Source organism: Plecotus auritus, assembly GCF_963455305.1.
Source record: "Plecotus auritus genome assembly, chromosome: 2".
Taxonomy (NCBI): domain Eukaryota; kingdom Metazoa; phylum Chordata; class Mammalia; order Chiroptera; family Vespertilionidae; genus Plecotus; species Plecotus auritus.
In genome coordinates, this window is record NC_137771.1 from 12,495,876 (window position 1) to 12,516,559 (window position 20,684).

Here is a 20,684-nt window from a genome sequence, read left to right on the forward strand (position 1 = left end):
CTCAGCTGATGTTAGTTTATTTCCTGCCCAACCTTTCTTTCCTTATTCCTCAACTCCACCCGCTTTGTCTCTTACATAACCTCCATACAGGACTGAGATGTGCTTTCCGTGGATATTTTACTGGAAGTCCTACAGTCTTTAAAAGCAGAAGAATGAAGTGATTTTCAATTCTTGCTTCTGAAAGTGTTTGGCTTTTGTGACCCTGTCTGCCCCCAGGGCTCAGGGGAAAGCCAGTGTCCTGGCAGCTGAGGGAACGGGTCACTGACCAGAGTCCTGTGGCCCCACGCCAGGCCCTGACCAGTGTTGGGGGGCTAGTGCCTGTCAGGGGAGGCAGATGAATTGAATAGCACGTCTCCCCCAGGAGGAAAGGGGAGTCTGTGTATTGAGCACTTACTACGTGCCAGGCCCTGGGCTGGGCCGTTTCCCCATTTCATTTTACCTGCTCCTGTGTCTCCCCTCATTGAATAGCTGAGGACCCAGGCCTGCCTGACTCCATCCACCCCTTCACGCCCCTCCCAGTTGGCAGAGGGCCTACATGGCTCTCGGGAAGAGGCTGGAGGACGAGAGGTGGGCAGGGCACTCACTGAGGCTCTTCATGGGGTCTGTGCTGAGGATCTGGCTGGCCCGCTTTGGCCGGAAGTAGTTACTGGCAATATTTTCACTGTCGCTCCGACTGAGCATCAGCTTGTAGCGGTCTTCTTCCTGCTGAGATCCCAAATCCTCACGGGTTAAGACCCCTTATTTGTGCAGCTCTTATGTGGGCCCTCACCCAGGGCTCAGCAGCCTCCACAAGCCTGGTGGGATGGGGCTTCCCTGGCCCCACTGCCCGCTCAGATGTATCCGCTACAGACCTGGCCTCCTGGGGTGGGATCCAGCTGAGGCTACACACCTCCACCCCTTCCTTGGGAATGGGAAGTGCCTCATTCCCTCCTGCAAACCTCAACAGAGAGCATCGTGCCAGCTCCATCAGGGCCAGCTCAACACAACACACCCAAACCCATCATGACACATCACAGAAGAGGTAATACAGTGCTCAGCTCAGGGGCACGCTTATGATCATTAGAATTGGGGTCCCAATCTTATCACCAACAACTATTGTGGACTTTTCTTCATCCTAAATCTCTTCATTCAGGGACCTATCCTTCTCCCCCTGACATCGTCCTGGTGGGGTGATCATTCAGAGTGTCCTAATACCACCACTCCCACCCACCCACCCCTTGCTACACAGCTGGACATGTGACCCACACTGGACCAATCACAGAACTCCATGTTCTGGACATAGTCCTTGGTCCAAGAGCAGGCCCAGGCCCAGCAGAACAGATCAGAATCTGCACAAGCATTGGTGTGAGGATGCTCTAAGAGACCGGGTCTCTCTGTTGGGTCACTAATTGCCAGCAGCCATCTCTCCTGCCTTTCTCACTTGGAGAAAGCCTGACTGAGTCCAAAGCTGGAATACGAAGGGAAGCCTGACTGTTTGAGCCCCTAGATCCAGCCATGCCTGAAACTGGTCCTCTTAACATGCACCAGTCAATTCCCCCTTTTGCTTGTGATTGTTTACTTTGGGTAGCTATCACCGGAAGTAAAAGCATTCTGACTAATATAACCCCTTAGTGGTCCCAGGGTAAGGATGTTTGGGTGTTTTTCAGAAACAACTTGCCCTTTTTCATATGGTTAAGCTATCAAAAGCAGCCAATCAGAGCTTTAGACCAGCCAGGGCCCAGGGAACCAAACTGTACTGCGGGGGCCCTGGGATTTGAGCGGACGCCTCTGTACTTCCCCAGCAGCTGGGCCCACATGAACCATCTCCTTCCCCTCTGGTCGTCACGACCATGCGTGGCTTTGAATGAGGGCCAGTGGGGCTGAAGGTCTAGGTGCCCACAGGTACACAGGAAGGACCCAGGTCCAGCCCCCTGCTTGAATCCTCAGGGCAGACGGAAGTAGAAGTCCAGCTCCCGTGGTAATGCACCTTGGGGCCAGTCCCCTCAGCCCCACCCCCGCCCTCTCCCGGGGTCTTACCATGCCTAGTTCGCCGCTGTCTGCTGCGGAGGTTTTGCGGGCTGGTTTGTTCTGCAGCCCTGTTGAAACTGCTACGAGAAAACAAAAGCTGAAGTGTCTGCTGCTCGCTGTGGGGGCGGAAGGGCAGGGTGGGCTGCAGCCCTCTCTCCACTGGCGGGGGAGGGGGAGGGCGTTAGGCCTGGCTCAGGCTTGGGGCCAAGGGAGGACTTCCCGGCCCAAGCAAAGGGATGCCTCTGGGAAACACAACAGGAGGGCTCAGACCCCAAAGAAGCCATTCCCCTGCTTCCAGGCAAGATGGCAGGTTGGTGGGGGCGGGAGGAAGGCTGCAGCTGCCTGGAGTTTCAGCAGAGATGGTGTCAGTGGCCATAAACACTAGAGACATGGGACCTGGACGACACTCTGACCAGGGGAGAACTGGCGGGGGCCTGTGGGCTGTCACAGCTGCTGCTCTCTGCATGGGCAGAGCCAGCCACGTGGCTGCAGAAAGAGCCACTGTCAGTCGGGCCAGACTCTGAGACTCGATGGAGGTGGAGGCGCCTTGAAGACCATCTTATCCCACCCCTTCTTTGCGAAGATGAGAGCACCAAAGGCCGAGAGGGACTGTGACCGTCTAAAGGTCACAGAGGTCAGTGCAAAGGCGGAAGTTGAGCCAGGCCTGCAGGGGACAGCTCGTGTGCATCCCTGGCCCTGTGCCTCATGCTGTGGCTGACAGGCGCTCACGCTGAGATTCCACTTCCTCCTGTAAACCAGGTGAATGGGCCTTGTCCTCCACAGGATGGTTGGGAGGTGAAAGGACAGGATCACAATGATGCTGCAGGGCACCCCGCATTTAAGATGTGCCTGGCGTGGCTCTGAGGGTTTTGCGTGTATTAACACATTTTAAGCCGCCCGCACCCTTTAAGGTGCTGTTATTAATCCCCATTTCACAGATGAGGACACTGAGTCCCAAAGCGGTCACACAGGGAGTGATGGAGCCAGAATTCCAACCCACACCTGTCTGACTCAGAACACACCGTTCTCTCAGGCCCCCCATGTTTTGGAAGCTCGGGGTCACGTGTCTGTTTCACCCACAGCCAGCAGGACGAGGCCCAGGGCTCCCGGTCAGTCTGCAGGGTAGCCAAGTGTGGAGGAGGGGAGGGAGGGCCGAGGGCCAGCCAGGCTCCTGACCTACTGGGAGGCTGGTTTTTATGACCATGGGCTCCGGGATCTTCCAGAAGCCGTTTTCCTCGTCCCAGCAGGACTCGCGCTTGACCCGCTCCAGGTTGCTGTAGTTACAGTCCCGGCGAATCAGGGGCTGCACCTGCTCCAGCAGCTGCTGGAAGAGCAGGAAGTCACGTTCCTGCCGGCGGATGGTGGCCAAGTAATCGATCTTCTCGAGCTCAAACTCCGACTGCAGGTCTTTGATCTCCACCTCTGCCGCCCGAAGCTGGAAACGAGGCATTTAAAGTGTACAATTAATGCAGTGGCTTTTAGTGTATTCAGATTTGTGCGGCCATGATCCCAATCAGTGTTAGAGCATTTCATCACCCAAAAAGAGACCCCGCACTCATTAGTCATTCCCCACTTCTCCCAACCCCGGCCCTAGGCAACCACCAATCTACTTCCTGTCTATAAATTTGCTTATTCTGGACATTTCTTATGAATGAAATCGTGGAATCATACACTGTCATCTTTTGTGTCTGGCTTCTCTCACGTAACATAGTGTTTTCAAGGTTCACCAGGTTGTATCATGTATCAGCACTTCCTTTTACGCTGAATAATATCCCGTTGGGTGAATATGCCACATTCCTTACATTTATGCTTGTTTTGGGCAATAATGAATAATGCTGCTATGAACATTAGTGTACAAGTTTTTGTGTGGACATATTTTCATTTCTCTTGAGTGTAACTGCTGTGTCGTTATGAAATAAACAGAAGAGAGCTACCACAAGAAACAGAAAATGTGAGTCAGTGCATTTCAGAAGAAAATCCCCCCACAGCACAAGGGCATAGAGCCAGACATTAAAAACGCAACACAGCACCCCAATGTGAATAAAAATCCCTTCAACGGGTAGTCACAGATAGGTTGAGCATTGACCTATGAACCAGGAGGTCATGGTTCGATTCCTGGTCAAGGGCACATGCTCGGGTTGCGGGCCCGGGTTGTGGGATGTGCAGGAGGCAGCCAGTCAATGATTCTCTCATCATTGATGTTTCTCTCTCTCTCTCCCTCTCCCTTCCTCTCTGAAATCAATAAATATATATATATATATTTTTAAAAGGAAGCCCCAGGACAGCAGACACCCCTGACCTGTGGCTGCTTCCACAGCAGGGCACGGACAGTGGGCGCTAACAGATGGTGTGTAAAGGGTGAATGAATGCCCGCCTAGAGCCGGGGGCGGGGCGGGGCGGTGGCGCCTCCGCGAGGGCCTCACCTTCCTCTGCATCTTCTCCAGCAGCTTGCTCTTGGCCCTCACTTCCTCCTGGATGGAGTCGTAGACGTTGAGCAGCACCCACTCCCCGCTGTCCTCGTCCGACTTCTGCAGGGCGGCCACCAGCTGCTTCCTGCGCTCGTCCGCATAGCGTTTCCGTCGCTTGTGCTTCTCCTTCAAGTCCTTGTTCTTGGCCTGCTCCCCACCGACCACCTGCTGCTCCAACAGCTGCAGCCTGCCAGCGTGGAGAGGAAAGCACGCGTGACAGGACCTGCTGTGACCCATGGAGCCCTCCCAACAACCCCGCTTCCCACAGGCCTCCACTGAGGCTCCGAGAGGCGAGGCCGCAGGTTCAGGGCCCGAACCAGGGTTCCTACCGGACCTCACTCTACCACGGCGGTGGCTGTGCCCAACGGGAAGGGCGAGGATCTCCCCTGGACCCCAAGCTCACCCACCTGCCACCCGCCTCCCAGAGCTGATGGTGAGCAGCAGCGCAGGCTCCGCTGTGCTCCCAGGAACCTGGTGATGGGAAGACAGCCAGGCCCTGGCCGGGAGATGCCCACACAGCCAGCGCCCGCGGGCACATGCAGAGCGCAGCCCGTCAGACAGACAAAGCCCAATCCGCTGCTCCCGCTGACACGGGGCCTCTCAGAAGCAGAGCCAGGCAGCCACACTCCTGGACACACAGACCCGTCAGGCGGGAGGGCTGGGGGTGGGCTGGCCAAATGGGGAAGGTGGGCAAAGGTACCAGCCTCCAGTTAGAAAATAACCCCTGGCATGTCCTGTACAGCAGAGACTAGAGTTAAAACCCTGCACTGCACATCGGACAGTTGTTCAGAGAATAAATTTTACGAGTCCTCCTCACAAGGAAGACATTGTGGTAACTGTGTTACCTAGACTCACGCTGGCAGTCTTCTCGCAATGTGTACAGACATGGAATCAGTGCGTGGCATGCCTGACACTCACGTGTATGTCCATCACACCCCAGTTTTTAATGCAAAAGAAACACATCCAGCACACAATGTTTAATCGGGCGGAGACATGTATAATACATTTTTAAATATTTATATCCAGAATGTTCAAATTTGTTCAAGAGTTCTGCCCTTTATTTTTTTTTTAAATGTATTTTATTGATTTCAGAGAGGAAGGGAGAGGGAGAGAGAGAGAGAAACGTCAATGATGATAGAGAATCATTGATCGGCTGCTTCCTGCACGCCCCTAACTGGGGATCGAGCCCGCAACCAGGGCATGTGCCCTTGACCGGAATTAAACCCAGGACCCTTCAGTCGGCAGCCGACGCTCTATCCACTGGGCCACACCGGCCAGGGCTAGTTCTGCTCTTTAAAGAACAGGCTGTGAGCAACCACAGCAAAGGCTCATGGGGAACCCCTCGCTGTCCAGGAAGGCGCCACGAAGCTTTTCAGACGTTGCCTCGTTCCACAGGGACGCGGGCTCACCACCACCACCCGCCTCCCAGAGCTGGCGGGCGGCAGAGCAGGCCGGGCATTCACAGCAGGTCGGGGCGTGCTCCGGGGCCAGAAGGGGCCTGTGCAGCCTTGGTGGGGAGTTGGGAAGAATCTATGGGCACCCCCACACCCGGGCATAGCTCCTTCCCGCCCCGTGAGGGGTCCCGCCAGCCCCACGCTGCGGCGCTTACCGGGCGATCACCTGCTGCTGGTCCACCATGGGCATCAGGTCGTCGGTCAGCACTGCCACCTCCACGCCCACATTGTCCCTTCTGGAACTTGTCATGGCCAGCAGGGGCGGGACCTCGGCCTCGGGGCCCCCGCCAGGCTCCGCTGCCAACACCTTGTCTTTGTCCCCTTCCTGGCCCAGGTCAGCCTCCTGAGAAACAGAGAAACCTCAGTGGAGGGCGGAGGTGGCCCCGGCAGCAGCTCACGGTGGCCTCCATCCCCCCCGCCCCGGGGCATCGTGGCCCTCACATGGGGGAGGGGGGTCACCTCTGGCTTAGGGACACCAGTTACACAGAAATGCAGCTACCAAGTCCCTCTGCTGCCATTCCCACAGCACCCGCTCCCTCCCTCCCTCTCCCGCCCGCCTCCCGGCTTCCCGAAGCTGCCAGGGCCGTTCTCTGCAGGCACAAACTGTCCTCAGCCCTTTCCTGGTTACAGCCCTTCAGGGGTCCCCACTGCCTTTGCAGAAAATCCAGTTTCTTCCATGCCTCCCCGCTGCCACCCCGTCCAGCCTGCTGTTTCTCCAGCCTCATTTTCTGTTGCTGAGAAAGTCAAGCCCTTTCCAGCCACAGGACTTTGGCATTTGCTCTCCCCTGGCCCCTGTCCCTCCTTGGGTCCCTCTCAATGTCACCTTACCGTAGGGCTCCCCTGGCCGGCCACCCGCCGCCCGCCAAGAACGAGCCCTCTGCCAGCTCCTACCCGGTGTGCAGGCCCAGCGGCTGGCAGGTGGCTTCCTCTCTCCGAAAACGTAAGTAGATTTAGAGCCTTCCTCTCGTTGCCTGTGGCCTGCTGCGCTTTCTTAAGCAGAAAAGGGTGGGGTCTGAGAGCAGCAGTGTTCCAAATGCCCCCCTTGCCCTCGGTGGGGTCCCTGACAGCGCCCCAGGGCCCCACCCCCCAGGCACACTGGGCCTCTCTGCCTTGGACAAGGGTTCCGAGGCGGAGGGAAGCTGGAAAATCACTGCTGGACAGTGGCCTCTTATTAACGGTTAATAAGGGGTCTGACAGTGCCTCCAGCTTGTGTATGGCTTTGCCTCTGATGAGCTGGGGTGGCTGGGGTGGTTGTCCGTCTTATGAATGAAAACATTGAGGCCGGAGAGGGAGGGGACAAGTGGAGTGTCACAGGAAGGACCGGGCCCCTGAAGTCCTCCCAATACACAGCCAGCTGGCCCAGGGTACTCACTGTCTCGGGCAGGAGGCCGCCCTCTGCCTCAGCTTCAGCTTCAGCCCCCAAGTCACTGAGCTCAGGGACATCTGTCAGGGAGGGGTGCTTGCAGGAGGGCGGATGGGAGAGAAGGAGGGACGGTGGGGCCAGAGTCAGCCTCTGCTGCTCCACCCCGGTCTCCCCTGCAACTCCCCACCCCCCCCCACCTCCTCCTCCTGCCTGTCACTGAGGAGAGAAGGGGCAGGAACAAGAGTGATGAGATGAAGGGAGAGAACAGGGAAGAGAGGAGACAGGAGAGCGGAGACAGGGCGCCGGCTGTGTTCCAGGAGCGTTACCTGCCCTGCCTCACAGGACGCACCCATCAGCCCCATTTTACAGATGAAGAAACCGAGGCCCAGATAGCAACTGCCCCAGGTCACACCACTGAGTGGCACAGCCAGGACCTGGACCAGTTCTGTCTGACTCAAAGGCCTGTGCTCTGCGCACACACACACACACACACACACACACACACACACACATACACACATACACATACACACACATACACACACATACACACACACACACACACACACACACACACACACACACATACACACATACACATACACACACATACACACCCTCGGAAAGAAAAGGCACGGAAAGGAAAGAAACAAACAAAAAAGGAAGACATTTCACCCAGCTGGTTTGGCTCAGTGGATAGAGTGTCAACATGCAGACTGAAGGGTCCCGGGTTCAATTCCGGTCAAGGGCATATGTCCGGGTTACCAGCTTGATCCCCAGTAGGGGGCTGCAGGAGGCAGCCAGTCAATGAGTCTCTCTCATCATTGATGTTTCTATCTCTCTCTCCCTCTCCCTTCCTCTTTGAAGTCAATAAAAATACTTTAAAAAATAAAAAAGGAAAACATTTCAATCTGAAAAAAGAGGGAGGAGCGGTGCGGCCGGATCCCGGGTGGTCCCTGAGTGGGAGCCGGGGCCCTGCAGACCCTGCCAGCCTGCTGCTCTGAAACCGCGGGAGCCTGAGGGGGGACCAAGGCCGCCTGCAGCCCTCTCGGGCCTGGAAGCTCAGTGTAATCATGGCAGCTCAGCAAACTCCCATGCGGGTGTCCCTTCATCCGCAGAGCAGGCGCCCACCGGGCATAGCCCTGTATCTTGATCCCAACTTTCCTACCCATTTACAGAGCACACACGAAGCCTGTCTCTCCCAGACCCCTGGACAGCTGCCCTGAGCCGGCCGCAGGCCAGAGCCGCCACCGAGATGGTGTGTGGGAGCTGGGGCCGCAGCTGGAGCTGTGCATCCCTGTGCGCCAGGGACCCGCCTCCCAGCTGAGCTCTGTCTGCTGAATTCCCGCCCGGGCGGCGTCCTGCATGGCATCCGCTACCTGCATGGGGACCTTGGGTACGTCCGCCTGGGGCGCGTCTGCCAGGGCCACCGTGGACGAAAGCCTGGCCAGTTTGGCTTCCACCTCGGCAAACGGGTCGTGCAGGCCTGGGAACAGCTCCAGGGGCATCAGCTGGGGCTCCTCTTCCTGGAGGGAGGGCTCCTCCCCCAGCAGGGCCTCCTGGCTGAGCTCATCCAGGAAGTACTTGACCTTGGCCTCCACCGCGGGCACAGAGGAGAGCTCCAGGTTCGAGGGCTCCTGGAGCCCAGGGAAGGCCTCGGGCGTGGAGGGTTCTTCCAGTGTGGACGACTCATCAGACCCCAAGGGGCTCTTGGACGTGGTGGTCTCCGCCCTGGGCAGGTCCTCACGCTGGGAAGGAAGCCCAGCCCTGGAGACACCCTCGCTGGGCGGAGTGTCGCTTATGGAGTGAGTCTCAGGCTTCACCGGCATCTCATACTGGAAAGCAGGTGTGTACTCAGACACGTTGGCAAACTCGGCCTTGGACATGACTTCGGCGTTGAAGAGGACTTCTGCCTTCAGGACGGTCTCTGCAGATAGAGACCTTCCCTTAGCTCCTTAAAGATTGGAATGAGGAGGCCTTCCCTGGAAGCTGGTCCAACCCACCATCTCCAAGAGACCACCCAAAGAGTCAGAGCCCCCCAGGTCCCCAGATGTCGGTTCCCATCGCTGCCCCAGCCCTCTCCCCGCCCCCCCAGCAGAACTCAAACCCTGTCTCCTTCCACCTCTTCCAGAAAGCCTTCCCTGAGCAGCCTGCAGTTTCTCCATTCTCTGACCTCCCCAGCTGTGAAGTGCTGGGCTCTTACCACCTGCCTTGGGACTGCTTTTAACAAGCAAGACTATGGGTCTTACTGCCTCCCCAGGTGAGAGCTGATGAACAGCAGATTTCACCCCCAAATCCCCAAGGGATCCCCGCTGAAGTGCCCAGCTCAAGGCTCTTGTCCACAGGATGGATATGCTAGACCCGTGGGAGTTAAACGAACACCGTGGATGAATGTGAGACCAAATAAAATCACTCAGAGAAGAGCATTCAAACTGGACAGGAGGGAGCTCTCTGAGGGGCAGAAAATGCTAGAACCTGCCTCGCCCTTCCTCTGGGTGTGCACGGAGCGTGGCATCTTCCTGCCAGCCTGGGCGGACTCTGATCACACAGGCCTCCTTGGCGCCCCCAGCTATGGGCATTAGACCACCTCCCCCACATCCCATCTACTTCTTTGCCGCTTGTGTCTGGCTCCCCCGAGACATTTCGGACGTTCCCTAGCTCAGTGGCCTGAACCTGTCCAAACCTCAGTTTGCACACCTGCAACGTGAGGACTCAGTGAGTCCCTCCTCCCTGAGCACCTCTCCGGGGCCTGGCACACAGCAGTGCCCAATAAACAGTACTGATGATGTGTCCAATATCGTCATCATGACAAGAGGGATTTTACAATGCTTGGGTGGGTACTAGGAAGCCTGGGCTGCTTGGCACCACGAGTGTTTGGATGATAGTGATGAAGTGGAACATTCTAGAATGTCAAAAAGAAGACAAAAACACCCAGCCGGTGTGGCTCAGCAGTTGAGCATTGATCCAGGAACCATAAGGTCACTGGTTCAATTCCTGGTCAGGGCACATGCCTGGGTTGCGGGCTTGATCCCCAGGGTGGGATGTGCAAGAGGCAGCTGATCAATGATTCTCTCTCATCATTGATGTTTCTCTCTCTCCTTCTCCCTTCCTCTCTGAAATCAATAATAAAATATATATCTAATATATACATATACATCCTATATAATAAAAGGCTAATATGCAAATTGACCGAATGGCAGAACGACCAGTCGCTATGACGTGCACGGACCACCAGGCTCATGGCTGGTGAGCGCAGCAGCGGTGGCGGGAGCCTCTACCTCCTCCGCGGCAGCGCTAGGGATGTCCAACTGCCAGCTTAGCCTAAGCCGCAGTCGGACATCACCCAAGGGCTCCCGGACTGCGAGCGGGTGCAGGCCAGGCTAAGGGACACCCCCCACACTGCATGAATTTTGTGCACCAGGCCTCTAATATATATATATATATATATATATGGACTAAAACTTCCAGGAAGGTTCAAATTCTTACTAATGATTGAATGCTTATTATGGGATATGGTTGCTTTGGTAACGGACTCAAAAATGAGAGGAGACAGTAAAAAATGCAGAAACTCTAGAAAAGGACTTACCCATGAAACATGGGGGATACATTACCACTCTCGGTTGGCCTTGGGCGAGGGCCCCAGCCTGTGGCCAAGGCACCACGCAAGCAGTGCTGTGGGTGAGAACACTGGCTCTGGGGCCAGATGGCCTGGGTTCGAATCCTGTCTCCACTCTCCCTGCTGTGTGACTTACCCTCTCTGTGCCTCAGTTGCCTCATTTATAAAATGGGAGCCATTGTGATACCTACCTCGCTGGCTGCTGTGAGGAGCGCACAGAACGGCCCCTGGTGCGTACAAAGTGCTCTATAAACGCCAGGCAGTAAAATGAGGCGGGAAGCAGGCTGGCCCCCCAGAGCCGGGGCAGGCGCGCACCTGTCTCCTTGCGCAGGCTCTCCTCCAGCGTGGACAGCTTCACGTCGTACGAGTTGCGCATGGCAGTGATGTCCTCCTCCAGCCGGGCCCGGGATTCCTGCTCCACCTTATAGTCGGCCCGCAGCCGGGCCAGGCGCTCCTCGTACTCCTGGCGGCGGGGGCGGGGGGGGGGGGTGTGTGTGTGTGAGAGGAGCACAGGGGGGCAAGCGTTTTATCACCATTTCAAAACACAGCCTTCAGTATGCCTCCCCTCCCCCCCCCCACAAGCGATCCAGAAAATACAAGTAAGCCAAAAGAACTGAATTAAAATTGCCCCCCCAACACTGGGAAAATTAGTGGCTGGTGAAGACCCTCCTGAACTTCCCCCTGTGCGTGTTTAACGGCGAATAATGCATGTGTGTGTTTGTCGTCTATTTTCCCCACACAGCAATATATCATGAACACCTCTTCGCATCAATGGATAGGTTTTAACCAAAGGGTCCTCCACCCAGTCCTCCCACTCCCCTCCCTCCAACCCTCCGTACCCCGCCCACTTCCTGTCTCACACTTCACAGAGAACTCCGCAGCCCACTGACCGTGAACTTCCTCACCTTCCCAGCCCTGCACCTTCCATCCACTTGCAGGTCCGCACCCCCCCCCCCAAAAGAAAAAAGCTCTGCGTCCTCTCTTGTGACCGTGGAAGAAACATCTGACACTGAGTCACCCACCTGAGGACTTCGCTCTTTCAATCCCCACCTCCCTCCTACATCACGGACTTCTCCCTCGGCTCGAGACCATTCCCAGCCGTTTACAAAACCTGCTCTATTACTTCCAATATTAAAAGCAATAAAACTCTTCCTGGATCCCATGTGCGCCTCCAGCTACAGTGCCCGTGCCTAGAAAGTGCTCAGAAAGCGCTGATTCAATGGGGCCAGAGTGCAAACCCCAGCAATAAGACCCCTGCATGTCCCCCTCGCACAGCAGCAGGAAAGCTGCTATTATGCCGGTTCTAGAGATGAGAAACAGGCTCGAGAGCTTAAGCAACGTGCCCAAGGTCACAGAACCCATGAGAACTGGACTTGCAGGCTGTAAAAGCTGCATGGACCCTAGGAACCTTCTAGTTCAAATCCTGCCCCATAACGCTAGGAGACCGAAGCCCACAGTCACACCTCCAGCTCGTGGCAGAGTCATTTCCTGGCCCGGCACCCTCTCTACTCACTGCACACAGGGGCCACCTCCCTAATCCCGAGCGTCCTGACTGGTTCTGGAATGGGAGGGCGAGAGGACAGACCCTCTCAACGCTTCCTCCAAGTGTGGCTCACAGAAGAAACTCTAAACTCTAGGGTCAGAAAGCAGACTTGGTGGTGGCGGCCTCTGATGCAGCGTCCACTGGGCTGCCCCCACCCCGGGGCGGAGGTAGGCACCCCCATTCCCCAGGTAGATGGACCCTGGAGCCTGCACAGCGTCTCTTCTCCCTGGTGACCACTAGGGGGCAGTGACTGCCCACCCAACGGGTCTTCCTTGGGAAGGAAGCTTCCATCCCACCCCCTGGCCAACCCTTCCCACCCCCACGGTTTTGTGACCAACGTCCACCTGTTGCTGTGAGTCCAGACCCACTCTGAACCCCCGAAGTGTGACCTCTCATTCTGTGGGCTCTGGCTTGGGCTCGGCACTGCTAAAGGCTGCCTCCTCACCCTGTCCCCGGAGCTCCCAGCAGGGAACAGGCAGGCAGAGCGCTGAGCTCCCAAACCTTCACGGGGCCAGGACAGTGTCCAGCTGGGCCTCTCCCTGAACAGTAACAGCCTCTGCCTGCCATGGGCAGCTCTTGGGGACCCTTAGTCCATTTCCCCAGCCCTCTAGTCCACAGGACTGAGGCCCCCAGACCTTACCTGGTCTGCCCCCCGAGGCTGGGCCCCAGGCCCCACAGCCTGACCAGGCTCCCGGGCCTCAGGGCTGGTCCCACCTGAGGTCATAGTTGAGTGGCAAAGGCCCAGCAACAGACACGTCCCGGCCCAGGCCCTGCAGCTGTTCCTGCTGGCTCTGGGTTCTCCACCAAGAAAAAGCCAGGCCCTAAAGGGACTGTCATGTGCCAAACCCCACCACATTCGGGCCTCAGAATGTGCCCTTTAGCAGGAACCCCCGGAAGCTAACAGAGCCTGGAGTTGGGGGCCGGCTGTGTTAAGTGCCCCCTGACCCCAACCCTAGGGATCAGCTCCGTATTTGCAAATAAGGGTGTTACCTGCCCTGCTGTTCCGGGATCCTAGGAGCCCACATGTGGGACGAGGACCCAAGTCACAGCTTTTTCTGGGAGGCTAACACCCCACTTATCCCAGTCAAATGGGCACCTAGGGGCTCCCCACTGCCCACCCCAGCTGCCCTGCTCTCAGCCCAGGCTTCTTGGCACCTGCTGTGGGGAACAGCTCCTTCCAGCTGACCTCGCACCTTTGCACAGGCCACTTGCACTACCAGGAAGGCCTTCTCGGCTTCCTCCAACCCACAGCCACCCATTCCTGCTGTGAGGAGAGACAGCGCTCCTGCAGACACCCCACACCCCTCCCTGTTCTCCCACTGATGTGGGATGAACTGGACTCTGGAACCCGAGTTCAAATCCCAGCTCTGACTCCTTAGCTGTGTGACCTTGGGCAAGTCATGGCCCCAGGATCTCTGTGTGACTCCAAAAGGGAGGCTGTAGTGCTGACCCCAATGTAAGGGGCGGGGGGGCGGTGAAAGGACATCATTCTGGAAGTGATCTCCTGCTCGGCCCCACCTGCCCGCCCACTCTCCCACCTGCTCCAGGTCTCACCTCCCGGATCAGCTGCTTCTCAGCCTCCGTGTCATGCTGGATCACAGGCGGGGACAATGGCTTCTCCTCAGTCTGGACAGGGTTTGGGAGCACCTGATTGGCCAGCAGGGCTGGGGGGACAGAAATGAGGGGCTGTGACCCAGGTGCACACCGTTTGCAGGAACTAAGCAGCACTCCGCAAAGACAACCACAGGCTCATTCTAAAGGACTTCAAAGTATTCAGCTTATTTTAAGTGTGTCTACGTAAAGTGCTACTTTACTCAGTCATTTAGGAAAGATTTCTTGAGCATCGCCTGCTCTAGGCACTGGGGGTGTGGCAGAGAACAGAACAGACGAAGCCCACTCACCTCATCCCACAGGTCCACACAGAGGGGGTGCTCAGAGAACTTTGGATGGATGGATGGGTGGGTGGGTGGAAAGATGGATAAAAGGGTGGACGATAGGATAGAGCGAATGAATGGGTAGATGTGTAGATTGTAGGATAGAAGGGGTGGGAGGAGAGAATGGATGGATGGATGGGTGGGTGGATGGATGAGTGGGTAAGTAGAAGGATGGATGGATGCATGGATGCATGGATGGATGGATGGGTAAGTAGAAGGATGGATGGATGCATGGATGCATGGATGGATGAGTGGGTAAGTAGAAGGATGGATGCATGCATGGATGCATGGATGGATGGATGGATGAATGGGTAAGTAGAAGGATGGATGGATGCATGGATGCATGGATGGATAAGTAGGTAAGTAGAAGGATGGATGGATGCATGGATGCATTGATGGATGGGCAAGTAGAAGGATGGATAGATGCATGGATGCATGGACTGATGAGTGGGTAAGTAGAAGGATGTATGGATGTATGGATGCATGGATGGATGGATGGATGAGTGGATAAGTAGAAGGATGTATGGATGTATGGATGCATGGATGGATGGATGGATGAGTGGATAAGTAGAAGGATGGATGTATGTATGGATGCATGGATGGATGGATGGGTAAGTAGAAGGATGGGTGGATGGGTGGGTGGATGGATGGATGAGTGGGTAAGTAGAAGGATGGATGGATACATGGATGCATGGATGGATGGATGGATGAGTGGATAAGTAGAAGGATGGATGGATGTATGGATGCATGGATGGATGGATGGGTAAGTAGAAGGATGGATGGATGCATGGGTGGATGGACTGATGAGTGGGTAAGTAGGATGGATGGATGGGTAGATGAATGGGGGTGTGTAGAATGGATGGAGAGAGAGGAAGGTGGCTGGGGAGCTGATGAATGGAGAGATGGACTCAGGCTCCTCTGTGCTCCCTTCCCCAGAGGCTTCTCAGATGAGAAGAAACCTTGGCGTCCTGCAGCTGCAAGAACTTTGCAGACCTGCCAGGCATGATTTCTACCAGCAGATGACAGCCCACTGCCTGGGTGTGAGTGCTGCCGTCACAAGGTGCCTAGTGGGAGTGGGGTTTGGACGGGGAGTGAGTCACCCCACTGCTGAGCAGCACAGCATCACGCTGCTGCCTCAGAGACAGTGGGCAGACAGGGGGCAGGGAGCCGGCAACAGAGCCCCCCCTGACAACTGAAGGGACAGGATGGATACACTGGCCTCTTCCTGGGGCATCAGCGAGCAGACACCTCCGGCTGTCACTACCCAGGGCTCTCCCTCACTGGTCCAAAGTCAGGTTCCATGAAGCTGAGAGGACATGGGACGTCGCCTCCATCTCTCTGGCTCAGCTGGAGGCAGGCAGACCGAGGGCCAGAGCCTTTCTCCTGGGTCCCCTGCCCCTTCCTGCCACCTCGTCCTGAGGCGCCCACCTGACAGGTTGCCGGGGCTCATCTGCTGAGCCAGAATCGCCTTCAGCTTCTTGATCTCCTCCTGGTACTCGCGCAGCAGGGCGTCCTTGGGGTCCTCATTGATGTGTGGCTTGTTCTTGATGTTCTTGGCTCGGTTGGCGTAGCGCAGCGTGCTGAGGGTCTCGTCGTAGTTGTTGTCGGCAGGCGACAGGCAGGCCACCATCAGCGTCTTGGTGTTGCCCCCCAGGGAGTCCTGCAGCAGCCGCGTCAGCTTTGAGTCGCGGTAGGGGATGTGTTTGCAGCGCCCGTCCACCAGGGCCGAGATGACGTTGCCCAGCGCGGACAGCGACAGGTTGATCTTGGTGGCCTCCTTGAGCCGCTCCCCGGTGGCACCCGTCTTGGACTGCCGCTCGCTGCCCGCCAGGTCCACCAGATTCAGCTTGCCTGCCCGCAGGTGGTCCTTGCCCCGCTCGTCTGCAAGGCAGACCCGGCGGAGAGGTGAGGGCCTCTGGTGGGCAACCCTCCCCCCCATTAATGAGGGCAATTGGCCATCAGGCACCCCACCCACCGAGTGCTCCCCACCCACCGAGGGCCTCATTTCAGCCACACAGGAGCCCCATGCAGGAGGTGCTCTGACTGTGCCCTCTTACAGATGAGGAAACTGAGGCTCAGAAAGGGCATTTAACTTGCCCAAGGCCCACAGCTGCTAAGTGGTGGAGCCCGGATCAGCCCCAGGGCTGTCTGACTCCAGGAAGCAGGGGCTGGGAGGTAGACTATTCTCTGAGGGCAGCAGACTTCTATAGCTATCACAGCAGCTCCTACCGATGGCCTGTGAGGCCAAAGGTGCGTGTGCGTGTGTGTGTGTGTGTGTGTGTGTGTGTGTGTGTGTGTCTGGGTCACCAGGGAGCTGTATTCTTAAGGCAGAAAGCATTGGTTTTGGAGACTCCTGGACCGGGTTCCCACCCCACTTGCTGTGTGACCTTGGCAGAGCCATGCACCTCTCTGATCCTCAGTTCTCCTATCCACGAAGTGAGACTAAGAGCTCCCCTAACGCTGTTGTTGGGAGGAGTGAAGTAAACCGACAGCACATTTTTCCAGGGTCTACGCAGGCCTGGCACACAGCGCCAGCCCCTGAGGACGAGCCCAGTTCCGCAGCGACTGTGGCTGTGCCAGGGAACAGACCCAGCAGCCCTCTGGCTGGTAGCAGGGGCTCGGAGCACAGATTCTGAGGACTCAGACCTGTGGGGGTTCAAGCTTGATTCCGTCCCTCGGTGGCTGTGAAACTTGGGGGAAAACTTCACTTGACTCTGAGCCTCAGCCTTCCCCTCTGTAAAGCGGAACCAAAGGCCCTGAGGGGTGGTGAGAGGCCTGCACCAACAGCACGTGTGCGAGGGCTCAGGGTTGTGCCTGGCACACAGCAAGTGCTCATTAAACGATTACTACTATCAGGAATTCTCTTTTTGCCTCTAGACGACACCCTGCATGGTTCCACATGAGATGAGACGGGTGGGGGCAGGGGTAGGGGCTCCCTCCTCAGTTTCCTGCTGGTTAAAACCAGAATTGGCCTAGTTTTGCCCATAAGCACAGGAACCTGAGGTAAAGAAATAAAAGGGCTAGCTGGTACCCAGGAGAGGCTTGGACATGGGAGGGGCTTGATTTTTTGGGCTATTACAGGGGGAGGAGACGGGGGAGAGGGAGAAGGGGAAGAAGGAGGAGGAGGAGGGGAGAGGGGGAGAGGGGAGGGGGAGAAAAGGGAGGAGGGGAAGGAGGGAGAGGAGGGGGAGGAGGGGGAGGAGAAGGAGGGGGAGAAGGAGGAGGAGGAGGATGTGCCGGAGCCTTAGACAGGGGCGTGCCCTCCGCTCCAGGTCTACCCTGATCTGAGCAAACGGGTCTAAGAGCAGATGTCTGGTGCACAGAGATGTTCACAATGGCATTGCTTGATGGAAGCACTGGAAACTGTTACAACACCTGGCGGAGGACTGGCGGGAAGTGGGCCACGAGTATGCCCTTCCCGGCAGCCCCACGCATGGCCGTATACGTGCACAGGGAACGCATGGCAGGTAGTAATGCGCAGCCGCCGGGACTACAGCCGCCGGGACTACGGCTGTTGTTGATGCTGCTGTTTACCCTGGAAGCAGGGGTCCTAGCCTGCGAGGGGCCCCAGTGCGCCCTCCAGCAGTCTGAGCATTCTTCCCAGTGTCAGGCGGGGCCCTTGAGGCTCGGAGAGGTGAAGAGTCTTGGCGACTAGGAGCGGGATCCCGGCTCAGGCCCCCTGGCCCCCTGCACCCCCTCGGGCGGCACATACCCACAGCGTAGATCTCGATGCTGATGGTGAAGAGGGAGTGGGAGCGCGAGGAGTCCTTGTTCATCAGGGTGTAGCCGACCGAGCGGTTCTTCCAGCCCCTCTCCATGATGCGCTCGCACTGGGCCACGCTGTGCACCGTGTGCATGGAGAGCCCCTTCACGTACACGCCCTTCTCCGGGTGCTCCTTCAGCTGCGGCAGGAGGCACGGGTCAGAGGCGGGTGGGGCCAGGGACCCGGAGGGAAGGGCCCAATTCAGACCACCTCTGTCCTCCCAAAGCCCCGTTAGTACCTCAAATACCCTCTGAGGCAGAGGGTTTGTTGCAGGTGGAACCAGCCTCAAACCCACCCCTGCCTCTCGCTTGTGGGACCTTGAGCCAGTGCCTTCACCTCTCTAAGCCTCAGTTTCCACGTCTGTAAAATGGGTATGAGATACCTATCTCCTAGGCCCATGGTCGGCAAACTGCGGCTCGCGAGCCACATGCGGCTCTTTGGTCCCTTGGGTGTGGCTCTTCCACAAAATACCACGGCCTGGGCGAGTCTATTTTGAAGAAGTGGCGTTAGAAGAAGTTTAAGTTTAAAAAATTTGGCTCTCAAAAGAAATTTCAATCGTTGTACTGTTGATATTTGGCTCTGTTGGCTAATGAGTTTGCCGACCACTGGCCTAGGGCGATGGTGAGGATTCCACAAGCTAAAGCCCATTCAACGCTTGGCACGGTGCCTGGCACACAGCAAGTGTTCCCTAAGTGCCAGCGCTGTCCTCACTGCTGTGGCTAGTGCTGTTGTTGTGAAGGAGGGTTTCAGGCTGAGAGTGTTAGCTCCCAGGGCTGGCACTGCAGTCACCGAGGGCTCTAAGTGCTCCTCCTCCGCCCCATCAACGTGGCTCTGTGCCCCTCTGCCACGGCTCCGCGCCCCTCTGCCACGGCTCCGCGCCCCTCTGCCACGGCTCCGCGCCCCTCTGCCACGGCTCCGCGCCCCTCTGCACGGCTCCGCGCCCCTCTGCCACAGCTCCGCGCCCCTCTGCCACGGCTCCGCGCCCCTCTGCCACGGCTCCGCGCCCCTCTGCCACGGCTCCGCGCCCCTCTGCCACGGCTCCGCGCCCCTCTGCCACGGCTCCGCGCCCCTCTGCCACGGCTCCGCGCCCCTCTGCCACGGCTCCGCGCCCCTCTGCCACGGCTCCGCGCCCCTCTGCCACGGCTCCGCGCCCCTCTGCACGGCTCCGCGCCCCTCTGCCACGGCTCCGCGCCCCTCTGCACGGCTCCGCGCCCCTCTGCCACAGCTCCGCGCCCCTCTGCCACGGCTCCAAGGCAACAGGACTGTTCCTCCAGCCTTGGATGATGACGGTGAAGTGCCATTTGCTGCCCAGCACTCCCGGTGGCTCACAGCTCCAGTGGCTCTCCGCGCAAAGGCAGTGAGTAAATTAATTTCTCTGATCGCTCCCTGCTTGCAATCCAGGCAGCCAAGTTGTTTTGTTGCTGACACAGAGAGAGCTGTGAAACGCAATATTTCTCAAGTGCGAGAAGAAACAAAACCGCTCTGACAAGAGCAGAGTGAATTAGGACCAAAGTCACCCGTCTGCTGCTCTGAGCCACCGAAGGCGCAGATGCTCTGCTCCGGGGCAGCTTCCGGGTCCCAGGTGGCGTTGGGACCTGCTGCACCCACTGCCTGCGGAAGTGTGGAGAGACCACTGAGCACAGGGGGCTAAGCGGCTTGCTGAGGGTCACACAGCTCTCAGCGGCAGCCGCCACTGGGGTGACAGACAGCGGAAGAGCCCAAAGGGACGGCCTGGAGAGCGGCTGGAGCACCTGCAGTGACTAAAGCTTGAAATGACACCGCTGACCTTGGCCTCGGAGGCGGCTGTGGGACAGGAGGGGGAGACCCTGCACACAGCCTGCGTGAAGCCAGCGGGAGGCCGGCAGCACCTGGCGGCCTCACTCACGCCCACCTGTGTGCCTGAGAGCGGCCTTTTTTTTAAAATATATTTTATTGATTTTTTACAGAGAGGAAGGGAGAGGGATAGAGAGTTAGAAACATTGATGAGAGAGAAACATCGATCAGCTGCCTCCTGCACACTCCCCCCTGGGTATGCGCCTGCAACCCAGGTACATGCCCTTGACCAGAATCGAACCTGGGACCCTTGAGTCCGCAGGCCGAAGCTCTATCCATTGAGCCAAACCGGTCAGGGCAAGAGAGCGGCCTTTTTTGATCACTGCCATGCTCCCTGGAAGAACCCAGAAGGCTGGCTGGCACACAGTAGGTCTAGGTGAGAGGCTGCTCCCGGCTTCAGGGAGAAGGCAGTTCCTACAGAGTCAGGCCTGGGATGGAACCCTGCTTCTAGCTGGGGAAGTCAGTTTGCCTCTCTTGGCCTCGGTTTCCTCATCTGTAAAATGGGGACAATAAAGCCTACTTGTGCCTGCCTACTCTGAGGACTAAGAAGAGAATGGAGCTAATAAAACGTTCTTGGGAACCTGGAGGGGCTGAGTGAGCCCAGGTCATGAAGAGGTGAGGACACTGTCTCTCACGAGCAGAAAAGGGAACAGGGAGGCACCCCCTCACAGAGGGTCACCCCACCCCATGTTTAGACCCAGGA

The 20,684-nt window shown here is 57.4% G+C and overlaps 1 protein-coding gene across 2 annotated transcripts in view; it reads right to left on the reverse strand.

Moving 5' to 3' along the window:
* KIF17 (kinesin family member 17) overlaps nt 1-20,684 on the reverse strand; it is a 28,746-nt gene that overhangs the window by 960 nt on the left and 7,102 nt on the right. Inside the window, exons 3-14 of one of the 2 annotated variants that reach the window (XM_080655130.1) lie at nt 18,098-18,287; nt 15,814-16,266; nt 14,006-14,115; nt 11,224-11,371; nt 8,672-9,219; nt 7,302-7,388; nt 6,821-6,919; nt 6,085-6,272; nt 4,431-4,662; nt 3,184-3,442; nt 2,017-2,084; nt 585-705 (exon numbers count right to left, since the gene is read on the reverse strand). In XM_080655130.1, the coding sequence (XP_080511256.1) occupies nt 585-705; nt 2,017-2,084; nt 3,184-3,442; nt 4,431-4,662; nt 6,085-6,272; nt 6,821-6,919; nt 7,302-7,388; nt 8,672-9,219; nt 11,224-11,371; nt 14,006-14,115; nt 15,814-16,266; nt 18,098-18,287 (2,503 nt within the window). Of the gene's footprint in view, nt 1-584; nt 706-2,016; nt 2,088-3,183; nt 3,443-4,430; nt 4,663-6,084; nt 6,273-6,820; nt 6,920-7,301; nt 7,389-8,671; nt 9,220-11,223; nt 11,372-14,005; nt 14,116-15,813; nt 16,267-18,097; nt 18,288-20,684 lie in introns of both variants that reach the window. The other variant, XM_080655129.1, reaches the window with a different exon arrangement.